This window comes from Photinus pyralis, unplaced genomic scaffold, assembly GCF_008802855.1.
Source record: "Photinus pyralis isolate 1611_PpyrPB1 unplaced genomic scaffold, Ppyr1.3 Ppyr1.4_LG8, whole genome shotgun sequence".
Classification (NCBI taxonomy): Eukaryota; Metazoa; Arthropoda; class Insecta; order Coleoptera; family Lampyridae; genus Photinus; species Photinus pyralis.
In genome coordinates, this window is record NW_022170819.1 from 36,392,412 (window position 1) to 36,408,903 (window position 16,492).

At 37.6% G+C, this 16,492-nt stretch overlaps 2 protein-coding genes across 5 annotated transcripts; both read left to right on the plus strand.

The window, feature by feature from the left end:
* Positions 1 to 533: 533 nt before the first annotated feature.
* Positions 534 to 10,631, plus strand: LOC116178084 (phosphoinositide 3-kinase regulatory subunit 4). 3 transcript variants are annotated; one of them, XM_031497392.1, is made up of 13 exons: positions 534 to 725; positions 774 to 1,376; positions 3,049 to 3,598; positions 4,047 to 4,482; positions 7,594 to 7,742; positions 7,787 to 8,055; positions 8,103 to 8,289; positions 8,333 to 8,753; positions 8,798 to 8,873; positions 9,147 to 9,500; positions 9,550 to 9,857; positions 9,907 to 10,064; positions 10,114 to 10,631. In XM_031497392.1, the coding sequence occupies exons 1-13, from the start codon at positions 634 to 636 to the stop codon at positions 10,498 to 10,500; spliced, it is 3,990 nt and encodes a 1,329-aa protein (XP_031353252.1). In that variant the 5' UTR covers positions 534 to 633; the 3' UTR covers positions 10,501 to 10,631. The 3 variants fall into 3 exon arrangements, with proteins under 3 accessions (XP_031353252.1, XP_031353254.1, XP_031353253.1); XM_031497394.1 differs by having other exon boundaries at positions 8,807 to 8,873; XM_031497393.1 differs by having other exon boundaries at positions 8,103 to 8,283.
* A 1,508-nt stretch (positions 10,632 to 12,139) lies between these two features.
* LOC116178250 (uncharacterized protein K02A2.6-like) lies at positions 12,140 to 16,485 on the plus strand. 2 transcript variants are annotated; one of them, XM_031497702.1, is made up of 3 exons: positions 12,140 to 12,495; positions 12,610 to 15,377; positions 15,421 to 16,485. In XM_031497702.1, exons 1-3 carry the CDS (start codon positions 12,300 to 12,302, stop codon positions 16,411 to 16,413), a joined length of 3,957 nt encoding a protein of 1,318 aa, XP_031353562.1. In that variant the 5' UTR covers positions 12,140 to 12,299; the 3' UTR covers positions 16,414 to 16,485. The 2 variants fall into 2 exon arrangements, with proteins under 2 accessions (XP_031353562.1, XP_031353561.1); XM_031497701.1 differs by having other exon boundaries at positions 12,140 to 15,377.
* Positions 16,486 to 16,492: the final 7 nt, after the last annotated feature.

Genomic DNA, 16,492 nt, shown 5'->3' on the forward strand with positions numbered 1-16,492 from the left:
TTCAAAGCTATGGACTACGGAATTGGCAAACATAGCACTGTAAAAGAGGTTAGAGCCTTGGAAAAGGAAATGATCTAGAAAACGTTGGATTGTTCGGAAAAGTCATCGGATGCTCCAAAACGCATTTATAAAACCAGGGTAAATTTATAAAATGTTTTTCACAGTCTTCTAAGCACGCCTATTTCGCGAAAAGTGCTATAAAATTAATTATAAGTGTCTCAAAGGCCCTAGAGGGGTACTATGGAGACTCTGGGTAGTCACTTGAGACCTTGAAAAGCGCTAGGCAGTTCTGGTAAAAGTTTTGAACGCATCCCGGAGCCTTATGAGGGACACAGACCATCCCAGTTCTTTTCTAGAGCATTTTCGTACATTCTCAAATCTCTCTCTTCTTCTACGTAATTGGTTGAACAGACACACAATCCTTACGATTTGTGCGCAACACTGAATTAGCGCATAACATCTGCAGTACTCTGTATAATATAAAACCTACGGCTATGTTGGCGAAACTGAATTTTGTGTTGGTCGTACTGCCTGATCGAAAATTGAACTGTCAGAAGTTACGTTTTGTAAATATTTACCTCAAAATCATAAAATTCTCGAAAATCTTTGTTTGGAAATGATGATTTAACAAAAATGGGAAATCAACTTGTAGGAATTGCTCCATCCCAGATATATCCGGTCGAACACTACCTAACGGATCTTCCTGAAATAAAATTCGATACAAGGTAGGTACCAGTCCACTGGAAAACGTGTGTACTCACTTCGCCCCACAGTTTAGGTAGCACGCGTTTCTTTAAAGTCGCACGCGCCGAGTCTCAAGAGGGATTGATAGTTGTTAAGGTGTTTGCCATTCACGATCCTACCTTACCGTTGCAGCCATATAAAGAATGTCTGGACGATATTCGCATCAAACTGTCATCTGCCGTGAATTGTTCGCCATTCCAAAAAATTGTCGTTACAGAAAAGGCCGGACTGATAATGAGGGAGTACGTTAAGTACAGCTTGTACGATCGTATAAGTACCAGACCATTTTTAACGAACATCGAGAAACGTTGGATAACGTTTCAAGTGTTATACGCATTACATCAGTGCCATAAGGTTGGAGTTTGCCACGGCGATATTAAATTAGAAAATATTACTGTGACTTCGTGGAATTGGGTGCTGCTTGTGGATTTTGCGTCCTTTAAACCTACATTCCTACCCGAAGATAATCCGGCGGATTACTCGTACTTTTTTGATACATCCAGGAGACGTACTTGTTACATAGCTCCGGAGAGGTTCATTAAAACTTTAAGTTCGGAAAGTACATCGCTGTTTAACGAAGCTCCCTGTAATTTAGGCGAGCTTAAACCTGCAATGGATATATTTTCAGCTGGGTAAGTTGGTCGTTATCATTGGATAAGAATCTGAATAGAAGGTCAATGAGATAGGAGAAAAGGTGACCAGGAAAATAAATGCACTGCACCTGTGAGGTAATTTGATGCCTCCTTTGATGCTTATTCTAATCTGTAAAAATACATCAGCTGCATTCTTTCCAGGAACAGATTCCTGCTATTTGAGAATCGTTGTTGAATGACATTCCTTGTAATTTTTGTAAATGATCTCTTGTGTTCTAAATATGTTTTTTTTACATAAATTCTTATATAGGTAAATTAATAAGAGTTAACCAGTGTATAGGAAACAGAAGGTACCTAGGTAGGTTTACCATTTAAAATAGAAGTACTTTCTTTTTTTGCCTATATTTTATATTAGTGGGTATTTAAGTTACAATAGGCACCTTGGTGACCCATTTATTGGATCAAATTTTGGTCTAGTTAGCTAAGTTACAGGCTTAGATCATTATTTACTTACCGAGGTATCAAGGTATGAGCATTTTGAAGGATATATGTTTCAGTGTTGGATACAGTCTACTGTTTAGTTGTACATGAAACCATGTACTGAACATATTTTCCCCAATTAACGGGCTGCTACTTTTGATGTACATCGTTCTGTGATTTGCGATCGTTTGTTCAAGGGCTTTAGATCTCAGCACTAAGGTCTTATAGAAAACTGCAGTTTTTTGTTTAATTTAAATGACTTTGGCTTTAGGGGAAGGTCGGGTTATTATTCCTAAAGGAATCGGTCTATGAGAATTACTTGTATGTAACAGATTTGTATTGCGTTTATTGGTAGGAAGCGGATCCCAACAGAGCATTTGGGTGATTTTGTTTCATTGATTGGAATGTTGCATTTAATTTCAGTGATACCATTCCTTTGGTTGGATTAAAATTTTGTTTAGCATTCAGAGGGATGTGTGTATTTTGTACAGGAGAATGTACCAGTAATTTATTATATGGTAATGATTTTATATCCAGGAACGTGTAAAGGAAAATTCATCGCGAGATTCATCATTTAGTTTTCTTAATATATTTCAATAAACTAGTCATATGTGTATTTATTAGAATTTAAACCAGACCATTAGATTGTGAATGTCAGGTTTTAAGAGGAGATAAAGGGTTTGGTTGGTTTGGTTTTTATTACTGAGCTAGCCGTGGGTCAAATAAAAATTGCCATATTAAAATTATTTTCCAGTGGCAAAGAGGTTCCATTTTATTTTGTGCAAGTGAGGCCTTTGACCCCAAATATAACTAAACCGTTCCAGTATACAGGGTATAACTAAGCACTGATCGTTTAACTTGTAGAAATCGATCGGCGAAGGTTCACATCACTGTCTTTTCGTTCTGGAGTTAGACGAGGAACTGTTGGACAGACGGACAGACAAAGCAATCGCATAAGGGGAATTTTTTTCGTTTGAAGCACTTTAAAAGGGGCATGAACTGCTACAAAAGTTGCTATCGATTTTAAGGTTTTTAAATTATGGGAAGCTTTAATTCCTCGGTGCAAATACATTGTTTTAGTATAGAGAGTAAGAAAAGGACTTTTCTTTAGGAAAGTGTAAAAAAAAGTCAATAAACTGGTCCCTTGGGAAAATACTGAATTATGCTTCTATTTTGATTCTTCAATGCCATTATTGTTTCTGTGAAATTAACATGGTTTAAATTATTCTAGCTGTGCTTTATTAGAGTTATGGAACGAAGGGCATGCCCCCTTTGACCTATCCCAATTGTTAGCATATCGTTCTAACGAGTATTCTCCACAACGACATCTGGACAAAATCGAAGATGCCGCACTGCAATCACTGCTCGCGAGCATGATTCAACGAAATCCCGCGCACAGATTATCCGCCGAACTGTATTTGTCACAGGAGCGCGGAAAACTATTCCCAGAGTATTTCTACACGTTTCTCCAGTCGTACATGCAGATGTTTTCGGCGAGTCCCATATTATCGCCGGACGAAAAGATTGTTAGATTAAAGAACGATATTAGGAATATTTTTAAATTTTTACATCCAAAACACGATGGGGACTTTGAGGACGATGCTGAGGAGAATGAGAAATTAAGGGATGATAATGGTTTGGTAATAATAACGGCATTAGTTACTTCGTGTGTGAGAGGCTTACATGACTGTACGTCTAAGCTCTTGGCTTTGGAGATATTGCTCGAGCTTGCATCACATGCGAATGAAGAAACAATTTTGGATAGAATTTTACCTTACATTGTAAGATGAGTATTTTCTGAGGGGTGTCTCATCCTGTAAATGTGTATCCCCTCTTCCGTTTTTGTGAAAAGTGTGTCCATTACTATCCTTTGTTTGAGAACTTTTTTGGTTATTGTGGTTTTTTCCGCTTCCTTTTTTTTTGTATGATTTTGAATATGGTCAATACTACGATAAGTTTAATCAAATTTACTCCTCCAATAGACGCTCATTGAAATTTATTCCGTAGCGCGCACTCGGATAAACAATGACAGAAATTTAATTTCAAGCTTATAATCTAACTAAAACGATTGTACTATAGCGATAATTGTTCCATCTGTAGCTACTGGTATTACAAACAAAAAATTTGAGGAAGAATATTTGTCTATAATTTCCTCAATTCTGTACACTATTTCCGACTGTGAGACACCCCTCAGTTTCGTTGAACAGGATTGATTTGTTTTTGTTTCAGCTGTATTTTGCCCAAGATTTGAATGCCAGAGTGAAGGTGCTGGCAATTAATGTTATAACTCAATGCTTAAACTTAGTTAAACACATTCCACGATCGGACGCGAACATTTTTCCCGAATACATTTTACCCGGTCTAGCTCCTTTGGCGATCGACCCTAGCGTTAGCGTACGTGCGGCGTATGCACAAAATATAGCGACACTAGCCGAAATAGCGTTAAGATATCTCGAGCAGACGCAAACAGATTGGTGCGATAAGACGAATTCGAGTAAACAAAAAGACGTTCCTCATATTAATTACGAAATTGAATTGCAAACGCTACATGACATGGTGCGACAGTCGGTCAGCGCACTTTTGACGGATAGTCAAACGTTGGTTAAGCAAACCCTTATGGAAAATGGAATTACGAAATTGTGCGTGTTTTTTGGAAAGCAGAAAGGTAAAGTGTTTAGTTTTAAAAATGAAGGGCCACATTAAAGTAACAGTTATGTTTCAAGTCCCAATATTCCCCCAATTGTTCTTAGACGTATTGTCTTACTATAGCGCGTTCGCACCTCCAGATGCAGTTTGGTGCTTATGGACATACAGTACATGCTTGCCAAACGTGACAATGACAGCACAAGGAGATTATGTTTTGTTTTAATACTTCAATTTAATCATATGTCAATTTGACATCAATGCAGTTAGAAACAAGGATAGTATTCTCGAAGAATGACGCAAACTAGTAAGAGAGTAGTTAAGACTCCTTACTGCATCTGCTGCGAACGCGCTATAGGTTATTGTTTAATGCCATGTATCATTTCTGGAGGCTTTTTCCCTCTCACAAACAGTGTGCCTTGAAATGTGTTCCACCTCGTGTTCCACACTGGGTTAAGGTAATAATTACTGCACTACGTGTTTATATTCAGGACAAGGTAAATGAAGTGGATCATCGTAATTAAAACTAGAGCAAGGAGCGCCAGTCTATCGTTACCGAATGTTGAATGAAAGAGCAGAGCAGAACGAAGTACGAATCCATTGTTGTAAGATAAGCGTTTATTGGGTCAGATTTTACAAGGACGATATCTATAAATATGAGTGTAAATAGTACCCAGCTAGCAATTGAGGTGTCATTCGACGTCGATTCGACTTCAAATAAGTAACGACACCAATTTCAATAAGTGCAGTATAACATAAATTCGACGTCGAATCGACTTAAGTGGTGTTTTTTGACACGTCGATTCGATGTGAGAAATAAGTTAAATAGGTGTGATTTAACTAATAGGTGTTAGGTGTCTAGACACCTTATTAGGTAATTTTCTACGTCGAAGCGACGTGGCGGATTACTTATTTTCTACATGTCGTTTTGAACTTATAACCATACTTCATTATTATCCTCTCTTTTTAAAGAATAGTACCTACAGTTAATAAGAATACTGTTATGAACTTTATGGCTGGCGTCATGTCAGACAAATTACCTATTATATGTAAAATATTGAATATGTTTAATTTCATGATTTCTATGTGGAAATATTTCGTGCGAATGCATTTTCTATGACAAACATATATCTTCTGCCTTCAAAAAACACAAAGCCCCTCTGAAATAACTATTATAAAAATAATAAAAAAAATAGTTATTCGTTTGTCATTTTTATAGTTGTACATTTTTGGAAGTTTAACTATTTTATTCAAACATACAATCATTAATAATACCTAAATATAATCATATTTTAATTGTAGAACACATATTTATTCATTAATGCTAAAAAAACATGTATGATGATATTTCGGCCGTCTACGCTAGCCAATAAATATGTCTGCCTTCTCGTTATATTAATCTAATAAGTAGAGTACCCTAATTTGCACCTATATTTTCGACCTCATATTTCAAGTTGGTGAAGAACAAGCTACTTTTGATACCTATTACCTAATTGGTGTACAATATTACCAATTTTTATACACCTAATTGTAACAAATTCATGTAAATACCGCTTAAGTACACCTAATACCTACGTGTAATCGCAACTAAGTATGTTGGGAATTCGACCTAACTAACTAAACCAACCTATTAAGTGTAAGTCCAACACCAAACTCCACCTACGTTCACTAAATCGACACCTATTAGGAGCGCATGTAACTTCTTTTGGTAGATTAATACACCTGTTAGCAACACAACTTATGATTGTTACCTACTACCAGGGATTCACAACCTATTACCTATTGTTTAGGTTGACATTGATACCTACTATTATCTGTTCACCCACCAGATGCAGTAAAGCTCCCCCCAAAAAATTCCCGGCAAATTTAAATGAACATTTTTAATTGGCCGAATTTTCAAAACCTGTAACACACGCAACGATTTGCTTCCAATTATAATTGCCGTATCTGAATTGACATCCTTAACGTCAAACCTGTCATTTCGTTTTGTATTTGCCTCAATTTGCGGTTAATTTCATTTATAAGAACAAAATAATCTTTCTGAACTTAATAAACAATTTGAAACTATGTACTGCTGTGTGTTGAAAGGTCAATATTCAAAACATAACACTTTATAACTTCGTCGTACAATGTGATATGCGATTTTAAATTTCCCGGTTTTTATAATTTTGTGACTGTGAAACGGGTCTGTTATTACATTGGTCAAAATTTATTGGGAGTGGCTTAACTGCATCTGTTGGGTGAACAGATTATAGGTGAAACAGACCAGCACTTTCGCGCCATTATTACACTCGAGTGAAATATATTTATTTTGGTGAAATGGTACTAAATAGGTGATCTTAATGGTGATATATTCAAGTCATTTCAACCTATTGGTCGAAATGTAAGTAACTGTATCCGCTTATTAGGTGTCTATGAAATTTTCATCTATTCCTATTTAGTCATTTTGTCAACTTTGGCCTATATCTCCTATTAGTTTATATTTATGACGTGAACAAAGTTACCTAATAAGTCATGCAACGAATCTATTACCAATTACGTAACAACCCTTTAGTTAGGTTACAAATTGGCACAAATAAGGTCCTTCTACCTACTGCTCCTATTAGGTGATACAAGTTAGGTATATGCCACTCCTTAATTGGTATTTTTTACGTACCTCACCTATTAGATGACCATTTACCACTACCATACTTTGTTGGATCCTAATAAGAATTTATTTCACCAATTTGTCACCAGTGCTTAATAGGTAACATATTTACTTTCACCTATTCAACATAAACATTACATAATTTCCACCTACTTTGGTCGAATTTCTTTTGCCTCAGGTTGCCGACACCTAAATTGCTAGCTGGGTAGGATTCCGGATTACGATAGGAGGGTGAACAGGGTCCACAAATTCGGGCCCTTTGTACTACCTCCCTGACTAGGGTCGCCCGACCCCTTAACGTCACTCAAACCATCCCACACGTGAGATGAACCTTTCCTGATTGAGATTACAATGTTTCAGTACAAGTATTCAGAATCTTTATTCGGTAGTTGCCAGTGTTCGGTCAGTAGCTTTTCTGAATTAAAAGTGTTACTTTAATGTGAGCCGCTCTGTGTTTAGGTATAGGTAGTTACAATTCAATTTTAGCAAATGATGTACTTTTATCGCACATGATTACATTTTTGAATGACAAGGAAGACAAGGAGCTGCGAGGATCTTTTTTTGACTGCATTGTTGGCGTATCCGCGTATATCGGATGGCATTGTTCGGTTATTCTTACACCACTATTGCTGCAGGTAAAGAACGCAGATGTCGAGCTTTTATGTGAACATTTTTCTAGGGTTTGACAGACTGTTCGGAATTTGTTACTACGAAAAGCATTCACGCAATGTCTGCTTTAACCGAATTGGGTTTAATAACGAAACCCGGTTTATGTGAACTAGTATCTGAATGTTCCTGTTTTCTAGTTCATCCTAGTTTGTGGGTACGTCAGGCCGTTGCCGGTTTTGCGGCAACTGCTGCGAAAACCTTGTCTGTGTTGGACGTCCAATGTAAAATAATGCCGCTTTTACAACCTTACATGAGATATCCACTAATCCAAATAGATCGGTAAACTATCGCGTCCAATCCTTATTGTACTATTGCAACTATTTCAGACCTGAACTTCTATTGGAATCACTTGTTAGTCCCATTCACAGAAATGTCTACGATAATGTGATTAAATATTCCGACATTGAGCTGTTATTAGACACTTTAAGAGAACGGCAGAATGCTAGATTAATTGCCAGCTCTGGAAGAATTCCGAGTTACACTGAAATGAGGCAGTCGTTAAAAACTGTATGTGTAAGTTCAACTCCAGAACATAGATGGCATGTTTTTGTTTTAGTTATTTAGGCGCTTGGAAGCAGATGGTATGTGCCCATCAGTCGAAGACTATTTACTTACAATGAGCAATCATTTAAAAAAAATTCACAAACACAAAACAAGCGCAGACGCTAAGCACAATAAACAAAGTGAAGGAAAAATTGAGATCACCACCCCCATACGTACTCACGTTTATCATTTAAGTGACGCGAGGAATAAGGCCGACTTGTTGCAAAACCGTAGAGCTCGTCGTCTTCCATCCACGTCTCCCATTGAAGCGAACCCCAATTTAGAGTGGAATGTGGTCGGAGCCGAAATACTGCCACGCGCTGCTGAATCTTCAGGCAGTCAGCCGTCCACGCCGCCTCCCGAAAGCCAAAGCGCATTCATCGGGGTGGAGCATGGTGTGAACATGAGTGTACACGAGAGATCTTACATACAATGTAAGTAGTAAGAGGTTTGCGTATTGATGAATTCGGTGTTACAGATAGGACAGCTAACTGTAGCGTTGATCTTGGAAAGTTACTGCATAGGCAACAGGATCATTATTTGGAGGCTTTACGGTAAGATTGTTTAGTAAAGGTTTTTTTTTCTTGTAGTTTTGGGCCCATTTAGTAAAAATTTAGTTTTAAGTAATGGTTATTGTGTTATCCCTCCTTCCCTGTCAATATTAACACAAGGTACTACATGCCAGGAAAATGTTTTAATAACATGGACACCGTTCACTGCTTTTTAGGCGCTTTATTAATTATTGTGACTAGGTGGTTTGATATTGCACTAGAACCGAAATCGATTATATTCCTTTACCCTATTCATTCGACGCTTTTATTGTGTAGGAGTAAGGAGTGGGCGGAACAAGCGGCATGGCGACCTCAACTGCCGCCGCCAGGTTGGCGATTGCGTGGATCTTTGGTCGCCCATCTACACGAGCATCGAGGTCCAATAACGAAATTGGCGCCCCTGCCCGAAACCCCGTTTTTCGCCAGTTCCTCTAAGGACGGATTCATTCGAATATGGGACTGTTCGAAAATGGAAGGGAAAAATATCGCAAATAGATCTAAACAAAGTTACAGGGTGCCTGGCGGTGTGAGCATTTCGGGGATGGCGGTGTGCGAAAACGGGCAGTCTCTGGCGGCAGCTGCCGATGATGGTTCAATTTTAGTTTTAAGGGTCGAACCGACCAGTAGCAGGTAAGTTTATAGTGTTCGCCGATTGGCATACACTAATAACGTCATTCAGGATGACACTTGTCCAAGCGAGACAGCTGAATGCAGACGAAGATGGGTGTGCCGTAGACGTGCAATATTTAGATGCGGGTCCCCAGAGTGTTTTGGTTTATGCCACTTTGTATGGCTCGTTAGTAGGCTGGGATTTGCGCGCGTCAGGAACATCCTGGAGATTAGAAAATGGTCTCAAGCAAGGCGTCATAACATCATTTTGTTTAGACTCTCATCAGAATTGGATTACAATCGGAACGAGCAGTGGTTATCACATAGCTTGGGATTTACGATTTCAACTGCCAATAGCAACAGTGGAACATCCTTCAGGTGTCAAACGTCTTGAAATTATCACAAAGTGATGCATTTACGATTTTAGCTGCACGAATCCGAAAGGTGATCAGTCATCCAACCGAACAATCGTGGATAATTTCAAGTGTTCAGGGAAATAATGAGATATCAATGTGGAATTTGGAAACGGGATTTAGACAGATTACTTTGTGGGGCAGCAACTCTCCGCCTTTCTCCAAGGCACATGTAAGATAAGCAATTTTTGTTAATCTATACCTTAACCATTCTATTAAAGGGAAATAACCAAAGTGTTTGCGCAATGCAGGCAGGTTGCATTGACCGCGCCGGCTTTCTTCTGGCAGGTGGTACCGATCAACGAATCCGGTTTTGGGACTTGGAAAGTCCCACCGAATCCTATTTGGCTATTCCCGCTCCTAACGATCCGCTAATTGGTAACGCCCTGACCTATGATAGGCGACTGATTGACGGTACGAGCGTAATATACGCAGTCGCGCAACCGAGTCAAATAAAGGCAGGGAAAGGTGACGAGATACCTCGAGGCGGACCGGAACCTCCTCCTCCCGGACATCGTGATTGTATAAGTGATATTTCTCTTTGCAAGGCATCGCAATGCTTTTTGCTTAGTGCTTCTCGAGATGGAGTAATCAAAGTTTGGAAGTAGATTTTATTTCAAATGTCAGAAGATTCGATCTTTAATTTATTCAAAGTCGTATGTTAGTAGGCAATTTTTGTACATTTAGTTTTGTACTGCAACCTGTACTGTGATTTTAATGAATAATAAGTTTAAACAAATTGGTTGGTTGTATTCATTTTTAACCGTTCCACATAAGAAATAAATTGCATTTTTGAGTCGTTATTAGAAAGTCCCATGGAATCTACTGAAGTTCCATAAAACATAATAGCATTGAATTTATAACTATCAGAAGCGCGGGTTAAATGGCAGGATATGTGACTGTTTTCAATAGTTTAAATTACAAGACGTAGATGTCTCTACCATCGAGAAAGATGAATAATGTAAGTTTTTTACCTTTGTTAATTATTATACAGGAATCTGTAATGAACCCACTATCTTGATTTGTAATTGTTGTATACAAAATTCTAGATACCCAAGAAACGTACTTATAAGTAGGGATGGGCGATAACTGTTTTCACCTATCGATAAGTATCGGGTACTTACCTATCGATATATTTTACTTATCGATATGCCGATAATTATCGAAATATCGATGGTTATCGATACCTATCGATAACTATCGAAATATCGATAACTATCGACATATCGATATATATCGATAGTTATCGATATGTCGATAGTTATCGATATATTGATAGTTATCGATATGTCGATAGTTATTGATATATCGATAGTTATCGATATTTCGATAGTTATCGATATTTCGTTAGTTATCGATATGTGAATACTATCGATAGGTATCGATATGTCGATAGTTATCGATATATCGATAGTTATCGCTAGGGATGGGCGATAACTGTTTTCATCTATCGATATAAGTATCGGGTACTTACCTATCGATATATTTTACTTATCGCTATGCCGATAATTATCGAAATATCGATGGTTATCGATACACCGATAACTATCGAAAGATCGATAATTGCCGCTATATCGATAAGTATCGGTATATCGATAGTTCTCGTTATGGCGATAGTTTTTAATATATAGGTACTTATCGATATAATATTACCGATCATTTTTTTGAAAGCGTGTCTAAAAACTGCATGAGTTTACTTTTATATTTTGGCGAAAGAGCCTGACAAGACAAGAGGGCTCTTTTAACAAGATATGAAAATGACCGAATGCAGTTCTTGCAACTTTAATGGAGTTACCATATTAACTATGCAATTATCGCAGGGCTCTTTTGCTTTCTACAATGCAATTACCGCTGTAATTAAGCGGTAATTGCACGTCTCATTTGAGAGAAATATTCGACGTATCGATAGTTATCGACAGGGATAGTTATCTTATCGAGTTTTATTAATAAAATCCATTTTCCGGTTTATTCTCGTGTAAAGTGACTATTAATAGTTACTCGACGTTTCTTTGCTACCTTTATCAAGAGTTTTTTGTTAGATTTCGTAAATGTCAATCAATTGAAACTGTATATTTAAATTTGAAGTGTTCTTAGCTTTTTCTGTTTTTTTGTGACTGGTCCTCTGTAATCAATCATACCGATACATAGGCCATGATACACCCTTTGATTGTCTCTTTATTTTATCATAGATGCAACATTTTGTTACGGAATTAGTATTAGATTACACAATTGACGATACTTTGACTAATGACCTTCACATACAATTGTCATGACATGTAAGCAAGCCGTCACTTACAATATACTTACTTAAGTAAATCCTGTGTCATCCTTATTTATAATTGTCGCCCTATAATTAACATGGTGTCAGAAGTGTCTTTGTCTTAAGTTGTAGTCGTTAAACGTCGTCATGCCAAATCAAGTAGTCGAAACTGCTACCGTCGCTGCTACCACTCCTAGAAACAAGGTAGCTGGATCTACATGTTCCATCCAACATCTTAACATCGCCAGCAAGAATCTGTCTTATGAATGGAAGAGGTGGTTCACCCAATTCAAGATATATTTGAGAGCGACAAGTCTTGAACGGGAAGAGAATGGTCGCAAGGTGGCTTTATTGTTGCACCACATGGGCCCCGAAGCATTAGAAATCTTCAATAGTTTCGATGTCAACATCGATAGTGTAACCTATGACAACTTAATCAGTAAATTCGAGAAACACTTCACTCCAAAAACAAACATTTCCATCGAGAGGCACAAATTTTTCACGAGACGTCAACTTGAGGGTGAGTCGTTAGAAGAGTTCGTTACAGCATTATCAAACTTAAGTCTAACGTGTGATTTTACGGAGCTGCGCGAAAGTCTAGTTAAAGACATCTTTACTTGTGGTCTTAACTCCGGATTCGCAGAAGTTAAACAGAAAATTATATCTGAAGGTGCAATCACACTCGACAAGGCTGTTGAATTGGCTAAGACGTACACATTGTCCAAAATCGAAGCCGCTAGCTGTAGTGTCGTAGGAGCAGTTCATTACAACACAAGTCACAATGAAATGGGTCAGCGCAGGTGGAAAAATCGTGCACACCAAAGGTCAACGAGTCCATCCACTAGACGAACGACACCATCCATTAGACGAACAACGTCTCCCAGTCCGGTAAGCCGAGATCGAAAGAATATCTGTCAAAGGTGTGGCCAGCATCATCGATTCAGGTGCCCAGCAGATGGGGTAAAGTGTAGCTATTGTTTTAAAATTGGTCATTATGCTAAAATGTGTCTTAGAAATAAGAATGTCAAGTCGCTAACTGTAGATACAGGTGATGAATTATTTATAGGGTCAATTTCGTATGTGTGTTCTGTTAAAAAGTCGCAATGGGAAGTACCTGTGTCTATTAATGGTACTATTCTATTATGTCAATTAGACACAGGGGCAGAAACAAACGTCATGAGTTTGACAGACTTTAGTCGCCTTAATTTAAAAAAAGGCTTAATTAATGTAAGTCATAATAGCGTTAGAACCGTAAGTGGAGAAAGGCTTGAATTAGCAGGCGAAGTCGATTTAACTTGTCATATTCAGAGTAGTGATCACATAATTAAATTTCATGTCATAAAAGTCGGATGTAAACCTATTCTTGGATTACAAACATGTATCGATCTCAAACTTCTTAAAAGAGTGAACCAAGTAACTTTTAACAAATATGAAGTCCAGTCCACTCAGTCTATAATTACTCAGTATAATGAAGTCTTCAAAGGTCTAGGTCTAATAAAAAGTCAGTGTCGTCTACAAATAAACAAGAATGTGACACCTATAAGGGAACCGTTGCGTAAAATACCATTTAAACTATACGAGTCTCTGAAAACGGAATTAATCAGAATGCAAGAATTAGATGTCATCAGTCCCGTTTCGGAACCAACCCAATGGGTTAACAGTATCGTCCTCACATCTAAGAAAAATGGCAGCATTCGTGTGTGCCTAGATCCGCGCAACTTAAACAAAGCAATCCTTCGTGCGCACTATCCCTTCCCAAGCATCGATGTCATTAGATCTCAGTTAAACGGATCTAATTATTTCTCAACCCTAGACGCTAATTGGGGGTTCTGGACCATTGCTTTGGATGAGGAGTCTTCAAAATTATGTACGTTCATCACACCATTCGGTAGATTTCGTTTTAAACGTCTTCCATTTGGAATTTCAGCAGCGCCAGAGATTTTTCACTCTACAATGACTGAATTGTTCGCCGACATCCCTAACACAGTAGTCTACTTTGATGATCTGCTAATTCACGCACCAACTAAAGAAAAACATCATGAGATATTGGAGCAGGTGCTTAAGCGCGCTAAGGAAATAAATTTAAAATTTAATTTAAATAAGTCTCAGTTTTGTCTTAATAAAGTCACGTACATGGGTCATGTGTTCTCAAAGGAAGGCATGACACCAGATCCGAATAAAATTAAAGCTATTGTAGACATGAGTCAACCAAAAAATTCACAAGAACTACAAAGATTCTTGGGAATGCTTACATATTTGTCAGCATACATCAAAAATTTTTCTGAAGAAACACAGCAGTTGAGAATTCTTCTAAAAAAGAATGTAATATGGAATTGGGACACAAATCATACAGCTACATTTAACAAATTAAAAACCTTAATTACAAAAGCCCCAGTTCTAACTTACTTTGACCAGACTAAAGAATTAATTTTGTCATGTGACGCTTCACAAAGTGCAGTAGGAGCCGTTATACTACATGGATCAAATCCAATTGCCTACTCGTCAGCCTGTCTTACCGAAGCTCAAACTAATTATGCTCAAATTGAAAAGGAGCTGCTAGCGATTGTTCACGGTTGTCTAAAGTTCCACCAATTTATCTTTGGTCACAAAATCACGGTCCATACGGATCATAAACCATTAGTGCCTTTATTCATAAAAGCATTACACAAAGTGCCACAAAGACTACAAAGGTTTATGCTCAAAATTCAGTGCTATGATCTCAATGTCATGTACAAACCTGGTAAAGAAATGTATATTTCGGACACATTATCCAGATCGCCTTTGTCAGACTCCATTGTAGATTTACAAGAAGATATCACGTTACACATAAATATGCTCAAGTCATGTTTAGAAGTGTCACCTGAAACATTAGAGTCCTTTCGAAAGGAAACTCAAAATGATAAGGAATTGCAAACCATCGTAAAACTTTGTCAAACAGGTTGGCCCCTAGCCAAGAGTAATCTTCCCCCAGAGACTAAACCATATTACAAATTTCAAAAGGAAATTAATGTACTTGATGGGCTAGTGTTCAAAGGAAATAACTTAGTGGTTCCAAAAGCTCTTAGGTCAAAAATGCTAACTAAAATTCATACGGGTCATTTTGGTGTACGTAAATGCCTTGATTATGCTAAGAATGCATTATTCTGGCCTAATATGTCAAATGACGTGCGAAATATTGTAACGACATGTGTAGCGTGTCAGGAATACAGTAATAACAACTCAAAGGAACCTTTATTGCCACACGGAATACAGTAATAACAACTCAAAGGAACCTTTATTGCCACACGAAATTAAAGCAATACCATGGAACAAAGTAGGTGTTGACTTCATGGAATTAAAGGGAAATAAATATCTTATTTGTATAGATTATTTCTCTAAATTTATTGAATTATCAGTACTTAGGAATGGCACAAACGCAAAAATAGTCATCAATGAGCTGAAATCCATATTTAGTCGACAAGGAATACCTGTCACACTAATTTCAGACAATGGACCTCCTTTTAACGCAGTAGAATTTGCCAATTTTATCAAAGAGTGGGACATTCAACACATCACGACAAGCCCGTATCACTCACAGTCCAACGGTCAAGTCGAACGAGCAATCGGAACTATCAAGAGAATGCTAATGAAAACTATCGAGTCTAATGGAGATCCCTATCTAACATTATTACAGTATAGGAATACACCAAACGACAGCAAGAACAGTCCTGCTCAACTCCTGATGTCTCGCCGTCTTAGATGTTCCCTGCCAGTTCATGCAGATTTGCTTCTACCGAAACCAATAGATGTAAATCGTTATGAAAATTGGGTCGAAGATAGAAACAAGAGGATGAAAGACGTTTACAATCGAGGAGCAACCAAACTACCAGAATTAATGACTGAAGACGATGTATTGTTTAAGAAGATTCCATCAGATAAGAAATGGATACAAGGAAAAATAACGCAGGTTGGTCCTGAGCCAAAAAGCTACATCATTCAATCTAGGGATGGGATGCATTATAGACGAAATAGGGTTCACATAAAGAAATTTTACAAATCCAATTGTAATCCAGAATATGGTAAATCGAATAACACACATTTAGATCTTAATACCGATTATAATATAGATAATAATTGCAATGATTGTAATAATTACTGTATTTATAGTAATTTTGATAATGTTAATAATGAACCTGCTAATGACAATGGTTCGACTCCGAACCTTAATGTAACTACTCGCTCAGGTAGACAAATTAAGGTACCTAATAAATTAGACTTGTAACTTCCAAAGGGAGATGTTACGGAATTAGTATTAGACGTGGCTGTAGCCACAATTGACGATACATTAGTTAGCGCTAGTT